At 63.7% G+C, this 18,406-nt stretch overlaps 2 protein-coding genes across 2 annotated transcripts; both read left to right on the forward strand.

The window, feature by feature from the left end:
• The first annotated feature begins 2,398 nt into the window (after nucleotides 1-2,398).
• Nucleotides 2,399-8,120, forward strand: LOC114064286 (AP-3 complex subunit sigma-2). Its single transcript, XM_027897199.1, has 6 exons — nucleotides 2,399-2,542; nucleotides 2,781-2,872; nucleotides 2,959-3,070; nucleotides 4,045-4,116; nucleotides 6,936-7,043; nucleotides 7,382-8,120. Exons 1-6 carry the CDS (start codon nucleotides 2,474-2,476, stop codon nucleotides 7,508-7,510), a joined length of 582 nt encoding a protein of 193 aa, XP_027753000.1. The 5' UTR covers nucleotides 2,399-2,473; the 3' UTR covers nucleotides 7,511-8,120.
• Nucleotides 8,121-12,167: 4,047 nt separating this feature from the next.
• Nucleotides 12,168-17,927, forward strand: ANPEP (alanyl aminopeptidase, membrane). Its single transcript, XM_027897198.1, has 20 exons — nucleotides 12,168-12,865; nucleotides 13,095-13,240; nucleotides 13,317-13,453; nucleotides 13,534-13,660; nucleotides 13,770-13,924; nucleotides 14,008-14,121; nucleotides 14,238-14,381; nucleotides 14,457-14,522; nucleotides 14,665-14,730; nucleotides 14,891-15,063; nucleotides 15,155-15,234; nucleotides 15,364-15,497; nucleotides 15,605-15,660; nucleotides 15,777-15,924; nucleotides 16,034-16,125; nucleotides 16,270-16,380; nucleotides 16,475-16,642; nucleotides 16,751-16,891; nucleotides 17,021-17,102; nucleotides 17,561-17,927. The coding sequence occupies exons 1-20, from the start codon at nucleotides 12,270-12,272 to the stop codon at nucleotides 17,711-17,713; spliced, it is 2,889 nt and encodes a 962-aa protein (XP_027752999.1). The 5' UTR covers nucleotides 12,168-12,269; the 3' UTR covers nucleotides 17,714-17,927.
• Nucleotides 17,928-18,406: the final 479 nt, after the last annotated feature.

Raw genomic sequence — 18,406 nt, forward strand, 5'->3', positions numbered from 1 at the left:
CGCGCCGGGGCCGCTCTCGGTACCGGTCTGGGGGGACAAAGAGGGGGGGACAAAGAGAGGGGGACTGGGGGTGGTCGATGGGCACCCCCATGCCCTAACCCCTCCAGCACCCCAGGGGTCATTTTCTATTTCCCCCTTCCTTTCTTTTTGAGAGGTTATCACCTCACAGAGTGATAGCGGGAGCGGGGAACGCCCTTCCCAGGGGACCCATATCCTGGCTGGGCATTGCTCTCCTCTGCTGTGATGGTGGGAAAGATCATGTACACCCCAAAAATCTTGTAAGGCTTGATAGTAAGGAACTCCCTCCCCACAAAAATGGGATTAATGGAACTGGGGATGTTACAGGAATTGGAAGGTTTTGGGGGAATGCTGTTCACCCTCACAAGGAGGTGGAGGGAGAGGCTGGGGTCTGCAGGGGTGGGGTGACAGGAGGTGAGCAGTCCCCAAAAGGAGGGAAGGGGACGGGATGTGGTGCGCGAAGGGAAGCTGGTGGTCCAAGAATTGGTGGTGCTGTTGGCTCCCCCAAGAAGGTGGAGGGAGACGTTGACCTACATGGCCGTGGGGATGTGGTAGCGGGAGGCAGCCGATCCCCAAAGGGACGGATGGGGATGGGGATGGGGATGGGGATGGGATGTGGAGTGGGAAGGAGAGTGGGTGGCAACGGCCAAGGGTCTGCGGGCTGCAGGCTCCGGCTCCCATCGTGACGAGAAGGAGGAGGAGGAAGAGGAGGAGGAGAAGGAGGAGGAGGAGGAGGGTCTCCTCCCCATGGAGGAAGGAGCACGCGGAGGCAGCCGGGATTCGACTGGTGCGTCGGGAGATTCTCATCTCCATGGAAGCAGGTGGCGCCGGCCAGACTAATCGCAGCAGAGTTTGTCTCCACACGCAGCCCTTTGTCTGGGCGCACTTCTGCTTTTCTGATTTTTTTGTATTCTCAGTGATAACCGAGCTCCCCGCTCCGTCCCCGCTGCCGGTGCTCACATCCCCCGCGCCTGTCGGGGGGCTGCCCAGCACTCCTTCATGTACCTGCCGGGGCCTTTCGGAGTCCGGACCCGGCGGCCTCACCGGTCCCCAAACCGCCACTTCCCTCCCCAAGTTGCCAGCTCGGCCTCGCCCCACGCGGCCCGCGAACGGCTCTGCCTGCGGAAATATTTGCAAATACAGATGGAAAGAGAACGCGGCACAGGGAGATTCGCTCCTCTGAATTCCCGCGGGGGCCCCGGCCGGGGGAGCACCCGGACCGGGCAGCTGGCGGGGCACGGAGCGGGACATGGAGCAGGATAGAGATGGGGGCATGGAGCTGGGCATGGAGCTGGGCACAGGGCCGGACACGGCCAGGGCGCGGGCAGAGCCAGGCGGGGAGCAGGCGGAGCGAGACCCCAGTCAGGACTCAGGGACCGGGGCTTGGGGCTCAGAGATCGGGGCTCAGGGGTCCGGGCTCAGGGACCGGGGCTCGGGCTCGGCCGGACCGGCCCCTGCCCCGCCGGCTGTCAGGGAGCAGCTCCGCGTCCGCCCCAGCCAATCAGGGAGCGGATTGAGGAGGCTCCAGCCGCTCCAGTCAATCAGAGAACGGATTCAGGAGGCTCAAGACACCGCAGCCAATCAGGTTACGAATCCAGATGCCTTAGCCAATCAACGTGGAGGTTGGCGGCTGCAGCGGCCCGAGCCAATCAGAACGCGCGGTGCGCTGTCCCGCTCCCTCCACGGCCCTTCCCGCTCCCTCTGCCGGTTCCCCCGCGCCCGCCGGGGCGCGCACTGACCTGTCTCTCCATGCCCGCGCTGTCTCTGGCTCTCTCCCTCCCCGTGCCCGTTCCACGGAGCCGTGTCCGTGGGCAGCTCCCGGTGCCGTGATTGTCCCGCCCTTTTCTCACACTTCCCAGCACAGGAGGCGTTACCGCGGGCTCTGGCCGGTGTGTGCCCGCGCCGGACTCGAGCGGGGCCGGGCAGGGGCCGGTAAGCTCTGCCCCCGCCGGTGCACCGCGCACGCCTCCTCCGGACAGGCAGGGCTGCTGGCCCTTTAAGCGAGGGCGTGGCCTAACGCAAAGCACCGCCCCCTGGCGCCGCTGCGGTGGTGGCGGGGCTGGTGCGCCCCCTGGCGGCGCGTTCGGGTGTCCCGGTGGTCCCGGGTGTCCCGGTGGTCCCGGCGGTCCCGGCGCGGGCAGGGGTGGCCCCGTCTCGTCTCCAGACCTGCCCGTCCTACCCCGCCGCGGGCCGCGAGAAACCGCCCATCGGCAGGCCCCGGTGCAGCCCCGCGATCCCGGGGAGCCCCCGCCCAGGAGCGGCTCGGAGGTCTCCCCGAGCCCAGCCCCGCATCCCGGGCCGTCCCGAGCCTCGGCGGCTCCGCAGGGTCCCCGCGGGGCTCAGCCCACCGGGCCGGGCCGCAGCGCCGCCGCCGCCGCACTTCCGGGGCGGGCGAGGGGCTGCTCCCGGTGCTGCTGCCGGGCCTCCTCCCGGCCCGGCCCGACTCGCCGCCGGGATGATCAACGCCATCCTGGTGTTCAACAACCACGGCAAGCCGCGGCTCGTCCGATTCTACCAGCACCTGGTGCGGGCCGGGACCGGTGCGGGGCTGGGGGTGTTGTGGGGCTCGGGGGGACTGGGGGGCCCCGAGCCGGGGCGGTCGCTGCGGGCTGGCGGAGCCCTGCCGGTGCCCATCGGGCCGCGTCCTTGGCGGTGCCCCGGGCTGGCTCGGGGAGAGCCAGAGTGCCGGGGGCAGCGCGGGTCGCGGGCCCCGCGGGTGGGACGGGCACCCACGGGTGTCCCCCGCTGTGTTCTGCCGGCAGGCGGAGGAGGCCCAGCAGCAGATCATCCGCGACACCTTCCACCTGGTGCTGAAGCGCGATGACCACATCTGCAACTTCCTGGAGTGCGGCAGGTACCGGCCGGGGAGGAGCTGTGCTGGCCCGGGCCGCACCCGGCTGGCCCCCCCAGAGCCCTTCAGCTCTCCCCCTGTCCCTACAGCCTGTTCGGCGGCTCGGACTACAAACTGATCTACCGCCACTATGCCACGCTCTACTTCGTTTTCTGCGTGGACTCCTCGGAGAGCGAGCTGGGCATCCTGGATCTCATCCAGGTGTGTCCCTGCAGGGTTCCATCCCTGGGCACAGCCCCGCCCCGACACCTCTCAGGTGCATTTCTTGCCCGTGGTGTCCCTGTGCCAGCCCTGGGAGGCCTGAGGAGCCGCTCAGGGGGAAAGGGAGGCTGCACCTGCCCTCTGAGCCTGTACATAGCTGCTCCGCCTGGGGCCACAGGGGGTGAAGCCAACCCAAATGGATGGCTTTAAAAAATAGAACCATAGAGTCATTTAACGGTGGAAAAGACCCTTAAGAGCATCAAGTCCAAAAGTTAGTCCTCGTATCGTAGAATCCCAGTTTGGCAGGGACCTCAGATATTGTCTGGTCCAACCTTTCAGTTCAAAGCACAGCGTGGACAAGGCCCAGCAACTTGGTCAGATGCACCTGAAGGTGTCCAGCATCAGGGAATCCAATTACTTCCTCTGTAAGATTATTCCAATGGCTGAGTGTTTTGTTTGGGAAAAAATTTCCTCTTATGTCTAACTGGAATCTCCCCAGGAGGAACTTGTATCCATCACCCTGTGACTTTCCATATGACTCCTTGTATGAAGGAAGTTTTCAGCTTTTTAGCCACCCTTTAAATACCAGGACATGGGGAGAAGGTCCCCCCTGGGCCTTCTTTTCTCCATGCTGAGCCCCCCCCCAGTTCCCTCAGGTGCTCCTGGTTCTCCAGCCCCTTCCCCAGCTCCGTTCCCTTCCCTGGACACACTCCAGCCTCTCAGTGTGTCTCCTGTTGGAGGGGCCCATGGCTGGACACAGTCCTCGGGGTCCCTCAGCAGTGCCAGCACAGCCCAGGGGCCATTGGCCTCCTTGCCCACCTGGCACACTTGGGCTAATGTTCAGCTGCTGTCACCAGCAGCCCCAGGGCCTTTTCCATCTGTCCAGCTGCTCTGCCCCACGCCTGGAGCATTTTATGGGACTGTGTGACCATCTTGCCTCGTCTCTGTCCTGACTGTCCTTTCTGCTGCCCCAGGTGTTTGTGGAGACCCTGGACAAGTGCTTTGAGAACGTCTGTGAGTTGGACCTCATCTTCCACATGGACAAGGTGGGTGGTGGGCTCCATGCTGCTCCAGAGCCTGCGCTCCCACAGACAGGAGCTGGCCAGGAAAGTGTGGGAGCATCAGGGGTCACTGTGTGGCCAGGGATTGTGATCCTGGGTGGGAGGATTTCAGCCTGAGGTCTTAGAAAGCCATCCTCATCGTGTTCTCGCAGCAGAAGGACCGAGTGCTGGGCTGTTCTGAGCCCAGGGGTGAGCTGTGCCCACTCGTGGGGCTGTCCCAGGGACTGCCATGGGCGCCAGGTGACCCCAGCCAAGTGACAGGGACCTGCTCTCCAGGGCTGTGCTGGTGGAACTGGGCAGGCTCTGGTGTGGTGCTGGGGCGTTCTGCCTCTGCCCTGAGCTGTGACACCCCTTGGGAGTTAACATTTTACTACAGCTGCAGGGGAAAAAAAGGGAAGGAACAATGGCTGCAGGAAAAAAAGTGAACGAACAATGGGAGTGTTTGGAATTCGAAGTGCTGGGTAAACTTTGGTTTGAGCCACAGCCTGCAATGCTTCCTCTTGAGCTGGACTGAGTTTCTGGGCGGAAACCCATCCCCTTTGATCATCTCATGGGTCATGAGGCTGAAGATAGCCAAGAATAGATAACCAGGAATAGGCTTGGAGCAGGGATGGGCTTGGCTGAGGGTGCTGGCCTTGTGTTGCTGCTGATCAAGATTTTCTTGCTTTGCTGAAGACAAAAACACGTCCACAAAAAAGAGCAGTGGGAAAAAAAAGAGTAAAATGTCCCCTTTCTGTTGGTGATTCCAACTTGGGAACTGGCGGGGAAGGGGAGTGAGCAGGTCTGGGAGGTCACAGGGAGAGGAAGTGAGCAGGTCTGAGGGGTCACAGGGAAGGGGAATGAGCAGGTCTTGGGAGTCTCCGTGTTCCCAGCTGCTTTCCAGTTGAAGTTTTGGTTTTACCGGTTGCCTGGCAGTGACCTTCCCGAAATGCCACATGATTATGTTGTCAGCAAAAGCGTTTATCAAGTGTTTATCAAAGGAGGAATGAGGGAGGAGCAGCTGCGGGAGAAGCCGTGGCAGTTGCCCAGGTCACCCCTGCCCACGGTGGGGGGAGGATGTGCTCATGGGGTCTGAGCCTGTGGCATGACCAGGACCTTGCAGCTTCTCCCTCAGCCTTTACTCCCAGTTCACACTGAGCCCTACAGCCAGCCTGCAGCCCCGGGGCAGGGCACCTCACCCCATTGCCTGTCAGCTTTGCCAGCAGGAGCGGGGTCATCCTTCCTCTGACCTCTTCTGCCTGGAAGAATGTTCAGGAGACAGGAATCAGGGAGTTCTGATAGGGGAGACCCTACAGCTCAGCTCAGTCATCCCAGACTCTCCCAGCCTTGTTTTCTTCCTGTCCTGTGCTCCTGCTGCTTCCAAGCTTTGAGTTTAGTCTTGGCCACTGTCAGTTGACCCTCCAGTCTCTTTCTATATTTGGCCCGTGTTTATTTCTTGGATGTGCTCATGTTCCTGTGCTTCCAGGAGCTTGGTCACAGAGGGACAGTGTTTGGGGTACTGGGAACATGCCAATGTGTCCTGCTGGGCTCTGGTTGCACCCTTTGGATGCGCTGGCAGGGCTGTGAGTGTCTCCCCAGGCAGGGGCTGCCAGGGGTTCAGGTGCAGATTTGGCTGCATCCTGTGATTTCTCTCTTTGCCTTAAGATTCACCTTGCACTACCTGCAGCACAGGGGCTGTGGGACCAGAGCTGCTGCAGATCTGGAGCCCTGTGCCTGCCGTGGGCAGATGGAGGGGGACATTGGTTGGGCACCAGTGACATCAGTGCTTTTAGCTGAGCTTTGGTATCCCCAACCTCCGAGCTGCAGGGCCTCTCTGTCACATGGAGGGGCTCAGGGGGGAGCTTTGCCCATCTCCCAGTCATGCTTCCCACTTTGGAGAGGAGCATGAGCTGCACTCAGCAGCTGTGGGGTCCCACAGGGGACACGGATTTCTCAGGAAGGGCTGTGCTTTGGCTTGGAAAACAAAGCTTGCTCAGGATTTCTGCCCCATTGGTGTTGGGCCAACTTGGGCTGAAGCCAGACCTTGAAGGAACATTTCCTGATGCTCCCAGATGCTGCTGGGCCATGGGGGCCGCTCGCCCTGGCCGGCACGGTGTGTGCTGGGGATGGGCTGTGGGATGGGGGTCCCCGGCCTCTGGAAGTGCCGGGAGATGCTGTGGTACCTGTGGCTCCCCCTGTGCTGTACTGATCCCTCACACCTCGCTGCTCTGGGCACTGTCAGAACGGGATGGCACCACGAGGAGCCCTCGGAGGGATCGACTCAGCGTTGGCACAGAGTTTGGATTCCCCCTCAGAGCAGGTTCTCTCGCTGTCTTTATTCTCCCCAGCGCTGCCCTGGCAGTGTTTGCCACGTGGTGTTTACAAGTGCAGCGTGGCCCCGTGAAGCCATTAAACAATCTCGTAACCTGACTGTGCTCCTGCACAGCTTTCATGGAAGTAACTGGGACCCATAAATCCGTTCTCTGTGCTGGGAACTCAGCAGGAGCTGCTGACTGTGCAGGGAATGCTTGGCTGAGCTGGATGCTGGAGTTGAGGGTAGTTGCAGCCACCAACACAGCCTGGCTGCCACCCTGGGGTTGGTTGGGATTTCTGTGATTGCAAACCATGAGTGGTCCTTTCCCTGCCATGGCTGTATGATTCCACCAGCCTCCCTTGGCTGTTCATCCTTGAACCTAAGGAACCCCAGGGAAGGAGGAGACTCCCTTGGCAGTTTTGTGCTTTTTCTGTGCCTGTGTCACAATCCTGTATTTCCTAAGAGACAGTGGAGAAGCTGGGCTTTCCTTTCCTTCCTCCCTCCCTGTTAGGTTCACCACATCCTGCAAGAGATGGTGATCGGTGGGATGGTGCTGGAGACCAACATGAATGAGATCGTGGCACAGGTGGAGGCCCAGGGCAAGCTGGAGAAGGCGGAGGTGAGCAGCGATGCTGTGGCTTTGTCCCATGGGGCGGATGGACCCCGGGCTGCGAGGGGAGCTGGCCCGTGAGGTCTGGGGTGGGCATACTGGGGGGGGATATCTGGGCTATTCCCAGTCTCTGCCTGCCCGAGCCCTCAGGGTGGGGCTGGGGACATCAGCAATGATGCTGTTCAGGAGCACGAGGAGCTGCCCAAGCATGGAAGTGGCTTTTCCCATAAGGTTAATGACCTGAGGCAATAAAAGGTTTATTGCCCTGTTTGCACTGTCACTGGTAAGATGCAGCTGCCGGGGTGCTGTGGGGCAGGGGCCAGTGATCACAGTCTCTCTGTCCCCAGGGAGGCCTCTCGGCTGCTCCTTCCCGTGCTGTGTCAGCCGTGAAGAACATCAACCTGCCCGAGATCCCCCGCAACATCAACATCGGGGACATCAACATCAAAGTGCCCAACCTGTCGCAGTTCATGTGAGCGCCCACGGCAGGGGCCGAGCAGAGCTGGGGTCCCTGGCTCCTCTCAGGGCACTGCCTGGGCGGTGCCCAGGGGCCAGTTTTGCCAGGATGCCTGGGCTGGCCGAGGACAGGGAGCAGTGGCAGGGCTCGGAGAATGGCATGGAGGGTCTCTCACCCTGGACCTGGGCTCACTTCTGCTCTCTGGTCCCTCAACAAGGAGGGTGCCCTTCCTTCCCCTCTTTCCCCATGGAAGTGCAACCTCTCCTTGCTGTGGGGAAGAGCCGGTTCCTGCCTGTCCCAGGATTCTTGGGATTCCCAGTGGTAAATGCATGCCTGTAGTGACAGCTTCTTCAGGAGCTGCAGGTTGTCTCCTCCGTCCTCCTGGCCACGGCTGTCCCCTGCCCTGGTCCTGCTCGCTGGGATGGGCCCCAGCTGGGTGGGGGCCACTCCTGGGAGCTGCTGCAAGCCCTGGGGACAGCGTGGGGGGACCTGCTGGAGTTGGGACATGGCAGCGAGAGGGATGGGAGCTGAGGGAGCTGAGGGATGAGCAGGTGGCAGCTCACAGGGTCAGGCCAGGCGGGAGCTGCTCGAGTGTGTTCCTGTGTCCCAATAAACTGCCCTTGAACCCGTGTCTGTGTCTGCTGTGGGTGCTGCTGGCCAGGCCCCGGGGGGAGCACCAGGAGGAGGCCAGGGGGCTCCGGGCAGCTCTCCTAGGGCAGCTGCAGCCCTGGGGGGCTTTGGGCTGGTGGAGGCCTATGAGGTGGAAAAGGGGGCCCAGAACATCCCAGGGCAGGGTGGGGGGCTTCTGGCAGGGTCTCTGGCTGCAGTCTCTGCTTCTGGAGCACGTGGAGGGAGGGTGATGGGTGATGGCCCAGTTTGGGCTGGGACAGTGACATCCCTGGCTTTGGATGTTTGGTAGCATGTCACCCCCTGCCTGTGTTCCTGCCCTCTCCCTGCTGCAGAACATCTGGGCAGAGCAGCCATGAGCCCTGACGGCTTGGTGGGTGTGTGTGGGGCTGTGGGACTGGGGTCCCCCGAGGCCAGGGGTGAGCGTGTCTGGTCCTGGGGGCCACAGTGACCTCCAGGCTCCTCCAGCCACGTGCCCCACGCCCCTGGCTCCACTGCAGCTCCATCTGGCCACCAGCCCCCGAGGCTGGCCGAGGGCCCTTCCTCTGCTCCCCAGCTGTGCTCTGGGCTCTGCATCCACTTCCCCTGGCAGGGAAACCGTGACTCTGCCTGGAAGGAATTTTCCTGTTGTTTCCCCTCCCTGCAGCTTAACCCCTCCCCGGCTGGCCACCAGCCACACCAGTGCTCCTGGAGGTCAAGGAGCCAGGCAACCTGCTGAGTCTTCTCTGCTGGCCCTCCTCCTCTTCCTCCTCCTCCTCCTCCTCCTGCCAGGACAGGCAGTGAAGGGTGCAGGTGAGTGGTGTGTGGGCCATGTCCTGGGGCTGGGACTCAGGGTCTCGCAGCACTGGGATGGTTGGAGGGGAAAGCTCTGGGTTGTCCCAGGGCGAGGTGCTGGTGTCCCACTCTGCGCCAGGCCGGGGGCACGGTGGGCCAGGGGGTCGGCTGCCGTGGGTCGTGTCTTTGTCTGGTCCCGCACTGCAGAACCCCACTGCCGGTGGGGGTTGTGTCCAGCCACACGTGCTTCCTCCACGGCTCCGGTAGTGGCTTCTTGCCCAGCCCCGGGGCTCTGCGGGAGGCTGGAGACCGGGGACCATGCTGGGGGAGCCCCTCTGCCGCCCCGACCTCGGTGGCGGGGGCTCGTGTGGGAGCTGTGAGAGCCCAGGGCTGGCGGTGACCCGGCATGGTGCTCCGAGGGGCTGCAGGGGGTTACCGGACCCCTCCCACACCCCAGAGCGAGCTGGGGGGCCACAGCGTGTGCAGGGCAGGGCTTGCCCGGGGTCTCGGCGCTCCCTCTCCGAGCTGCCTGCGTGGTCCGGAGATGGGAGATGGGGCTGGATCCTGGGGATGACTCCCGGCCCCAAGCCCCCTGTCCGCCCCCGTCGGGCTGTGCTGTGACACTCAGGGGTGCCGGGCTTTGCTGGGCTCAGGCGGGTTTTGCCTGCCACAGCATGTTCCCAAATTCAGGCCTCCTCCCCAGCACCTGGGAGTGCTGCACCCCGAGCACAGCCCGTCACTGCCCACAGGGAGCGTTGCTGAGACCCTCTGCCAGGGCAAGGGGTGCCAGGTGTGGCTGGGGTACAGGGGGGCGGGCTGGGGAGCTGAGTGGGTGCATCCCGAGCAGGGACACCGTTCGCGGGGTGCCGGGGTGCTGCAGGGGCTGTGGGGAGGGGGCACAGCCTGGCTCGGTGATTGCCGGGTGATGGTTTGTCCCCTTCTTGCCACCCCCGTGATGACCGTCCTGGCCAGGACTGGTGTGATGGAGAGGACCCCCAGCAGGACCCCGGGAGCTCCGGGCTGTAGGGGCTGGCTGGGGGGGGTGGTTCAACGCAGCAGGGGCACCGGACGCGCACGCCCGGCTAACGCCTCCGGGCTGGGGCGGTGGGGGTCCCACAGCCCCGGGAGTCCTGAGGGTCGTCCCAGGAGTCCCGCAGCCCCGGGCGTGTTGCAGCCGCGGGAGTCCCTCAGTCCCGGGGGTCGCTTTCTGCTCGGGGACGGAGACACCTTCTCCTCACACGGAGCTGCCTCCTCAGCCAGTTCCAGCTCGAGGGAGCCCAAGCCCGTGTGTGCCCCACCCCGCTGCCCCGAGCCGTGCCCCCGCCCTGCCGGCCAGCAGCCATGGGGCTGAGGGGGCGAGAGCTCGGTGTTCCTGCTCGAGAGGAAACTTTCCTCCTGCTGGAGCTGAAAGCACGGAGCTGAGACGGACAGAGCCGGGTGCAGGCAGGGGGACCGGAGGGGTGCAGGCAGGGGGACCGGAGGGGTGCAGGCAGAGGGACCGGAGGGGTGCAGGCAGGGGGACCGGAGGGGTGCAGGCAGGGGGACCGGAGGGGTGCAGGCAGGGGGACCGGAGGGGTGCAGGCAGGGGGACCGGAGGGGTGCAGGCAGGGGGACCGGAGGGGTGCAGGCAGGGGGACCGGAGGGGTGCAGGCAGGGTGCAGGAAGTGCGGGCAGGGCCGGCAGGACCCCGCTGCTCCTCGCTGCCCACGGCTGAGCGCAGGAAGGTGAGTGGGGGTTCTGCCGCCGCGCAGACCCCGGGGGTGGGGGCAGACCCCGAGCAGGGGGGTCCGGGGGTGGGTTGGAGCGGGCCGAGTCGGGGAAGGGACTGTGGAGGTGCAAGGGGGCGGCGGAGGCTATGGGGTGTAGGGCGAGCAGTGGCGTTCACATACATGGAGGTTATGGAGCCATATTCGGTGGGGAGGGTTGGGGGGTCTGGAGGGGTGCATGAGGATGTGGGGGGCTCTGGGGTGTGTCAGGCTTTGGGGCTTGTGGGGCCAGAGCCTCAAAGGACCCATGTGCCCACGTGGGTGATGCCCAACATGTGTGCTGTGTATGGGACATGTGACACGTGTGTGCACTGTTGTGTGCTCTATGCAGAGGGCTTCTGGGGGGGCGGGATCCTGCAGGCACTGGGGGAGTGGCTGTAGGTACTGCAGGGCAGTGCAGGAGCCTGAGGAGGGGTCTGGCTGGAGTTAACAGGGATCAGCGCTGGGGCGAGCGGGAGTGGGTGCCTGAGTGCCATTCCTGAGGGGCTGTGGGGAGGGCCAGTGTGCCCATCAGTGCAGGATGGAGCGTGTGCAGGGTGCCTGGCACCCTCCCAGCCAGCTGTAGCCCCTGGTCCTGGGGGCCTGTCCCCATATCCATAGCCTTTGGCCAAAGCCAGGGCAGGGATCGGGCTGAGCTAGTGGTGGCCACTGGGTCAGGGGATGGTCTGGCTGTGCCAACCAGGGGATGCCAGGGACGCTGCAGCATCTGGAGTGATTGGTGCCAAGCACAGTGATCTCCGTGGGTGCAGTTGGGTGCTGTCAAGGACAGGGCAGGGCTCCCTGAGGACACCCCTTGCCCTGTCCCAGTTTGCCCTTTGCCTCATCTATGGCTCCTGGCAGCACCTGCCCGTGTCCCTATCACCTGGATCTTGGGAAAAGGATCTATTCCCATTGCGTGACAGCATATGTCACCTCCCCACCCTGCCCTGAGTGGGAACCTTGCATGTGCCCACTGGGGCTGGGCTCTCCAGGATGGAGTTTGACCCTGTTGCTGACAGGTTCATGACCCTGGACTTTGAGAGGGCTGTGGGCAGGGGGGGCTCCTCCCAGTCTCTCTGTGCACTGCCAGACCTCTGCGCTGCCCCCCATGGCCCCCACTTTCTCTGGTGGGGGAGCAGCCTATCAGCTGTGCCCCTTGCTGGCAGCGGGTGGCCTGGGACCCCCCAACAGCAGTTTGCAGCCTGTCACTCGAGAGCAAACGGGGTGACACTGAGCCCGCTGAAGGTGACACCCACTGTGCCCTGCATCACGGTGGGGATGTGGCCACGGGCTGTGCCCACCCACTCTGTGCTCCTTTTGCAGGGCCAGGCCAGTGCTAGGGAGGGATCCTGGGGGTCCTGGCCCGCAGCTCACACCCGCTCCCCGATGGTGTGACCCCCTCCCCGCCACCAGCTCTGCCCCTGCTTGCAGCAGCGCTGGGTGTTGGTGCTCCTGCCAGGCTGGGGGGTGGGCAGGTGGAAAGATCATGCCAGGGGCTGCCGTCGCCCTGAGCCCCATGGCCATTTAATCCTTCACCCATTAACTTGGACTAATAAACCCCGTGGGAGCAAGAGGCTAAAAGCCACGCCCGTGCCAGTGTTGCCTCCATCAGCTCTGCTCCTGCTGCCTGCCATGGCGGCCGGCTTCTTCATCAGCAAGAGCGTGGGCATCGTGGCCATCGTGCTGGGCCTGGGGGCTGTGGCCACCATCATCGCGCTCTCGGTGGTGTATGCCCAGGAGAAGAACAAGGGGACGCCACATCCAGACACCAACAGCACGGCTGGCCCTGGCACCACCGTCACCACCACCCCCGACCCCAGCAAACCCTGGAACCGCTGGAGGCTGCCAGCCACGCTGAAGCCAGAGATCTACGAGGTGTCCCTGCAGCCCTTCCTGACGCCCGATGCCAACAACATGTACATCTTCAAGGGCAACAGCAGTGTGGTCTTTGTCTGTGTGGAAGCCACCAACCTCATCCTCATCCACAGCAACAAGCTGAACTACACCATGCAGGGCTCCTTCCACGCCACGCTGCAGGCAGAGGGGGACGGCAGAGCCCCCTCCATCTCCCGCACCTGGTTGGAGACCGTCACCCAGTACCTGGTGGTGGAGCTCACCGCTCCCCTGCAGCAGGGCCAGAGGTACCGGCTGTCCAGCAGCTTCACTGGGGAGCTGGCTGACGACCTGGCTGGCTTCTACCGCAGCGAGTACACCGAGTCGGGCACCAAGTAGGTGGAGGGCAGGGGACAGTGTGAGGGGCACAGGGCTGGCCTGGGGTGGCACTGGGAAGGGGAATGGGTGGGACAGGGCAGGCATAGGGTGGGCACAGGGTGGGAAGGCACGGACCGGCTTTGGGGCTCCTCTCATCCCCATGCTGCCCCAGCAGGGATGGGAGCAGGGGAACTGGAGGGTGTAGCTTCTGCAGGGACCCCTGGGACTGACAGGGTTGGCTTCCAGGCATGTGGTGGCAACCACACAGATGCAGGCGGCCGACGCACGCAAAGCCTTCCCCTGCTTCGATGAGCCGGCCATGAAAGCCAACTTCACAGTGACACTGATCCACCCCTCCAACTACACAGCCCTTTCCAACATGCCTGTCAAGAGTGAGTGGGGTGGTGGGATCCCAGTGGGGGGCTGGGGGCCTGGCAGGGCTGCAGGGTGACCCTTTGCTCCCTGCAGGCAGCCGGCAGGAGATGAGGGACGAGCAGAGCTGGAACGTCACAGAGTTTGAAACCACCCCCAGGATGTCCACGTACCTGCTGGCCTTCATTGTCAGCCAGTTCGGCCATGTGGACACCAAATCGGGGAACATATCGGTAGGTGGGGGTGTGGGGCACCCTCTTCCCACAGGGGCTGAGCCCAGGCTGCTGCTGAGCCCTGCATCTCTCTTCTCCAGATTAGCATCTGGGGCCGCCCCAAAGCCATTGACGACGGCCAGGGCAGCTACGCACTCAACGTCACCGGCTACATCCTCAACTTCTTTGAAGAACATTACAGCACGCCATACCCACTCCCGAAGTCTGGTGGGTGCTTCGGGGCACTTGGGGCCTCGGGTTGATGTGCCTGCGGTGGGGGGGGCAGATGGTCCAGCACCTCATCAGCAGGGCAGTGATGGGACCCTTTTGTCGCCAGACCAGGTCGGCCTCCCCGACTTCAATGCAGGCGCGATGGAGAACTGGGGATTGGTGACCTACCGAGAGAACTCACTGCTCTTCGATGACAAGTACTCCTCCATCAGCAACAAGGAGCGGGTGGTGACCGTCATCGCCCACGAGCTGGCACACCAGGTACCCACTGTGCCCCCTGCCCACCCCCTGCCCACCCCCAGGGCTGACAGCTGGAGGCTGATGGGGTGCTGTGCCCCCCACAGTGGTTCGGGAACCTGGTGACGCTGCGGTGGTGGAACGACTTGTGGCTGAACGAGGGCTTCGCCTCGTACGTGGAGTACCTGGGCGCTGACCGGGCCGAACCCTCCTGGAACATCGTGAGTGCCGGGGACGGCGGGCAGGGGTGTGGGTGGGGGGAGCAGGCGCCCTAGGGACTGCCCTGGTGCCAAGGGGTGCAGGCAGGGCTGAGGAGGGTGCTGTCGCTCCCCTGCAGAAAGACCTGATGGTGCTGAATGAGGTGCATGCGGTGATGGCGACAGACGCGCTGACCACCTCCCACCCGCTCTCCTTCCGCGAGGATGAGATCAACAGCCCAGCCCAGATCAGCGAGGTCTTTGACAGCATCGCCTACAGCAAGGTGGGAACGGGGGCACCCTGGGGCGGGGGGTGGGCTGCAGGGTGTCCTGGGGTCTCTGACTTGCCGTCTGTGCAGGGAGCGTCAGTGCTGCGTATGCTCTCGGACTTCCTCACCGAGAACGTCTTCAAGGAGGGGCTGAAGGTGAGACACTGCTGGTGCCAAGGGGCAGCAACCCCAGTGCAGGGTGGGCATCCCATCTTAGGGACCTCCCTGGGTACTCTGGGGGTGTCCCACGCCCCAGACCTGCCCCTGCCCACCCATCTCTACTGTTGCTCTCTCACAGTCCTACCTCAACACCTTCGCCTACAACAACACCGTCTACACTGACCTCTGGGTCCATCTGCAAGAGGTAGGAAGGGGCCGGTGTTCGGGCCGCTCCCCCAGACCCAGCTCTGGGGGCTGCCCGATGGGACATGGTCCCATGTTCTGGGTGAGGGGTGCAGTGCAGGCTGAGCCCTGTGGCCCTGTGCCCCTGGCCTCAGTGACCAGCGGTGTTGCCGTCCCCTCAGGCGGTAGAGAAGAACAAGGTCCCACTGCCTGACACCATCAGCAACATCATGGACCGCTGGACGCTGCAGATGGGCTTCCCTGTGGTAACTGCTGACACCCGCACTGGCACCATCAGCCAGACCCACTTCCTTCTGGACCCCAATTCCCACGTGGACAGACCCTCCATCTTCAAGTGAGTGGAGCAGGGGCTGGCAGCAGGGGACCAGGGACTGGGGGCTTATGGGGTAAGGGCCAGTCCCATCACCTGTCTGTCCCCGGCACAGCTACACCTGGATCGTCCCCATCACCTGGATGACGGGTGAGGGCATTGCAAATGACAGGTACTGGCTGACCAAAACTACAGGTACGGTGTGTCCGGGCTGTTGAATGGCGGTTTTGTTGCCACCTCCCCTGCCCTGGCACAGGTTGGGGTCCCTCGGGGGGTACCTCAACCACCTGAGTGGTGGGGGCTGAGCTTACCGTTCCCTTCCAGACACCAACAACATGTTCAAGGTCAACAGTCCCAACTGGCTCCTGCTGAACCTCAATGTCAGTGGGTATTTCCGTGTCAACTACAACCAGGAGAACTGGGAGCAGCTCCTCAACCAGCTCAGCACTGACCACACGGTATGCAGGGCGGCTGGGGCTGCAGCATAGGACCCCACCCTACACCCCCCATGCACCCTGCACCCTGCTCAGGGCTGCCCTGAGATGCCAATTTTGTCCTCTTCCAGGTCTTCCCTGTGATCAACCGTGCCCAGATCATCGATGATGCCTTTAACCTGGCCAGGTGAGCTGTGCTGGGTGCTCTGGGTGCCACAAGGGCGAGGGGCTAGGCGGGGTGGGCACCCTGAGGGGGGCAGCGGTGGTGGGACCGGGGAGCTGACGCTGCCCTCACCCCAACAGGGCCAAGTACATCAATGTGACCTTGGCCCTGGACACAACGCGGTTCCTGAGCCAGGAGACAGCGTACATGCCCTGGGAGGCAGCGCTCAACAACCTCCAGTACTTCCAGCTGATGTTCGACCGCAGTGAGGTCTTCGGGGCCATGACGGTGAGCGGTGCCACCCCACATGCCAGGGGTGAGGGGCCGGGGCTGCCCCTGCAGCAGGGTGGGGGCTGCTGCCAGTGCCACAGGGTGCTGACTTGCTCCTGCCTCCCAGGAATACATGAAGATGCAGGTGACTCCTCTCTTCAACCACTACAAGAACATCACCGGCAGCTGGACCACAATCCCAACTGACCTGATGGACCAGTGAGTGCTGTGGCCCCGGGGCTGGGCTGGATCCCTGGAGTCTCCCCTACTACACTGGGGAGAGGGCACGGTCCCACCCACAGCCGTGCCAGCCGGTGGGTGCCCCATGCTGGACTCCAGCCCTCACGGCCCCTCTCTCCCCAGATACAATGAGATCAATGCCATCAGCACCGCCTGCTCGTACGGCATCACCGAGTGCCAGGAGCTGGCCACCAAATACCTGAGCGACTGGATGCAAAACGTCACCAACAACCCGTGAGTCCCCTGCGAGCCTCGGCACTGCGTGTGTGGCTGGGCTGGGCTGGGCGTGGCGGGGGGGTCCCGGCACTGACGGCTCTCACTCCAACAGAGTTCCCCCGAACCTGCGCTCAGCCATCTACTGCAGCATGGTGGCCACGGGCGGGGAGGAGGCGTGGGATTTCCTCTGGGAGAGGTTCAGGGAGGCCATCGTCGTGTCTGAGGCTGACAAGCTCCGCACAGCCCTCGCCTGCAGCCCCCACCCCTGGATCCTTAGCCGGTGGGTGCAGTGTCCATTGCATGTCATGGTGGTGCCCCCACCAGCCCCTCACCCCACATCGTGCCTGCTGCCCCTGCCAGCCCCTCACCCGACATTGTGTCCTCCCAGGTACCTGGAGTACACCCTTGACCCCACAAAGATCAGGAAGCAGGATGCCACCTCCACCATCAACAGCATTACCAGCAATGTGGTAGGGCAGCCCCTGGCCTGGGACTTCATCCGTGGCAACTGGAAGACTCTCTTCAGCCAGTGAGAACTGCGGGGGGCTGGGGGCATCCCTGTGTGCCCACACCCCTCGGGGGGGGCACTGTTCCTTCCCCTGTCCCCTCCACTGTGGCTCAGTGGGACCCCTGACTCAGCACCTCTCTGCTTTCCCAGGTATGGGGGCGGCTCCTTCTCCTTCTCCCGCCTGATTTTATCTGTGACCCAGCGTTTTAACTCCGAGTTTGAGCTGCAGCAGGTGAGGCTGGACCCTGATGGGAGGACCCTTGGCATGGAGACCCCAAGCCACAGCAGAGAAGGGGGTTCCTGTCCCTCAAGTGCCCAGGCTCCAGGCAGCTTCTGTCCCCAGCATGGTGCTGCTGGAAGGCTGCCGGGGTAGTGCTGGGGGCTCCCAAGGGTTGTTGAAGTGCTCCTGGAGGCTGTTGGGTGCTGCCATGGGGTGCTGGGGGCTTTTGAAGGGCTCCTGGAGGCTGCTGAGGTGGTGCTTGGGGCCTCCCAAGGGCTGTCAGGGTGCTACTGGGGCGCTCAGGATGATGTTGAGTGGTGTTGGGGGCTGCTGGGGTGGTGCTGGCTGCTATCAGGCTGTTCCTAGGGGCTGTTGGGGTTCTGCCAGGCAGCTGCTGGGGTGATGCTGGGGGCTGCCAGGGCCTGCCAGGCCTGCCCCCACCCTGCTCCAGCCCTGTCTCTGTCTGGCAGCTGGAGCAGTTCAAGGAAGACAACCAGGACATCGGATTTGGGTCGGGGACGCGGGCGCTGGAGCAGGCGCTGGAGCGGACCCGCGCCAACATCGACTGGGTGAAGGAGAACCGGGCGACAGTGCTGAGCTGGTTCGAGGGCGAGATCAGATAACGGTGCCTGCCTTCCCCCAGCCACCGGGACAGACCCTCGCCCACTCCCACCTCCGCTCGCCATGGCCCCGAGCCCCCCGTGCCCCCAGTCCCCCACTGCCAGTGAGGGACCTGACACCTGGCTGATGGGCAGTAGGGTCATGGAGGACTCAGAGTGGGAGGGATGTCGTGCTGGTGCAGCCATGAGAGTGTGTAAATAAAAGGCTTGTCCGGTTTCCTGGACTGGGTGCTGGGGGGCTGCGCTGCAGGGCCTGGGAGGGGCTGGGCAGGAAGTGCCAGGGACCCTGCGGCAGATACGGGGCAGGGGCTGAGGCCATAAGCCCCCCGGGCCATTAGGAGCCTGGTGCTAAGTGGCTCTGGGGGCTTTGCTGACGCCAGCCCCCGGGCCCCCCGTCTGACGGTTGTGTGTGAGCTCTCCTGCTGGGCCCCGCTCGGGGGGCTGCGTGTCCACTCCCCCTGCGCTGGCGCCAGGACCCCTCTGCCTGCCCCCTGCTCTGTGGCGTCAGGGCAGGGGGCACCGGAGTGGCTGTGACAGTCAGGAGGGACTATCCCCTGGGGGCTACCCCAGACCCCAAAGGGACAGAGCTGTCTTTGGGCACAGGGAAGGGACAGGACCCCCGGGGGGCTGGGAGCTCAGTGAGGCTGGAGACACCTCGGATGGTGGGTCCCTCTGCTACTCCAGCCCTGGGAGACA

Source organism: Empidonax traillii, unplaced genomic scaffold (genome assembly GCF_003031625.1).
Source record: "Empidonax traillii isolate 1590-97213 ecotype Southwest subspecies unplaced genomic scaffold, ASM303162v1 scaffold532:size433792, whole genome shotgun sequence".
In the NCBI taxonomy this organism is placed as follows: Eukaryota; Metazoa; Chordata; class Aves; order Passeriformes; family Tyrannidae; genus Empidonax; species Empidonax traillii.

Bases quoted from the DNA above. Each gene is read 5' to 3' on its own strand.
- ANPEP (XM_027897198.1), top strand. From the start codon at position 12,270: ATGGCGGCCGGCTTCTTCATCAGCAAGAGCGTGGGCATCGTGGCCATC. The intron at 14,122-14,237 runs GTGAGTGCCGGG...GCTCCCCTGCAG, and splicing joins CCGAACCCTCCTGGAACATC to AAAGACCTGATGGTGCTGAA. The intron at 14,731-14,890 runs GTAGGAAGGGGC...CCGTCCCCTCAG, and splicing joins TCTGGGTCCATCTGCAAGAG to GCGGTAGAGAAGAACAAGGT.
- LOC114064286 (XM_027897199.1), top strand. From the start codon at position 2,474: ATGATCAACGCCATCCTGGTGTTCAACAACCACGGCAAGCCGCGGCTC. The intron at 3,071-4,044 runs GTGTGTCCCTGC...CTGCTGCCCCAG, and splicing joins GCATCCTGGATCTCATCCAG to GTGTTTGTGGAGACCCTGGA. The intron at 4,117-6,935 runs GTGGGTGGTGGG...CCTCCCTGTTAG, and splicing joins TCATCTTCCACATGGACAAG to GTTCACCACATCCTGCAAGA.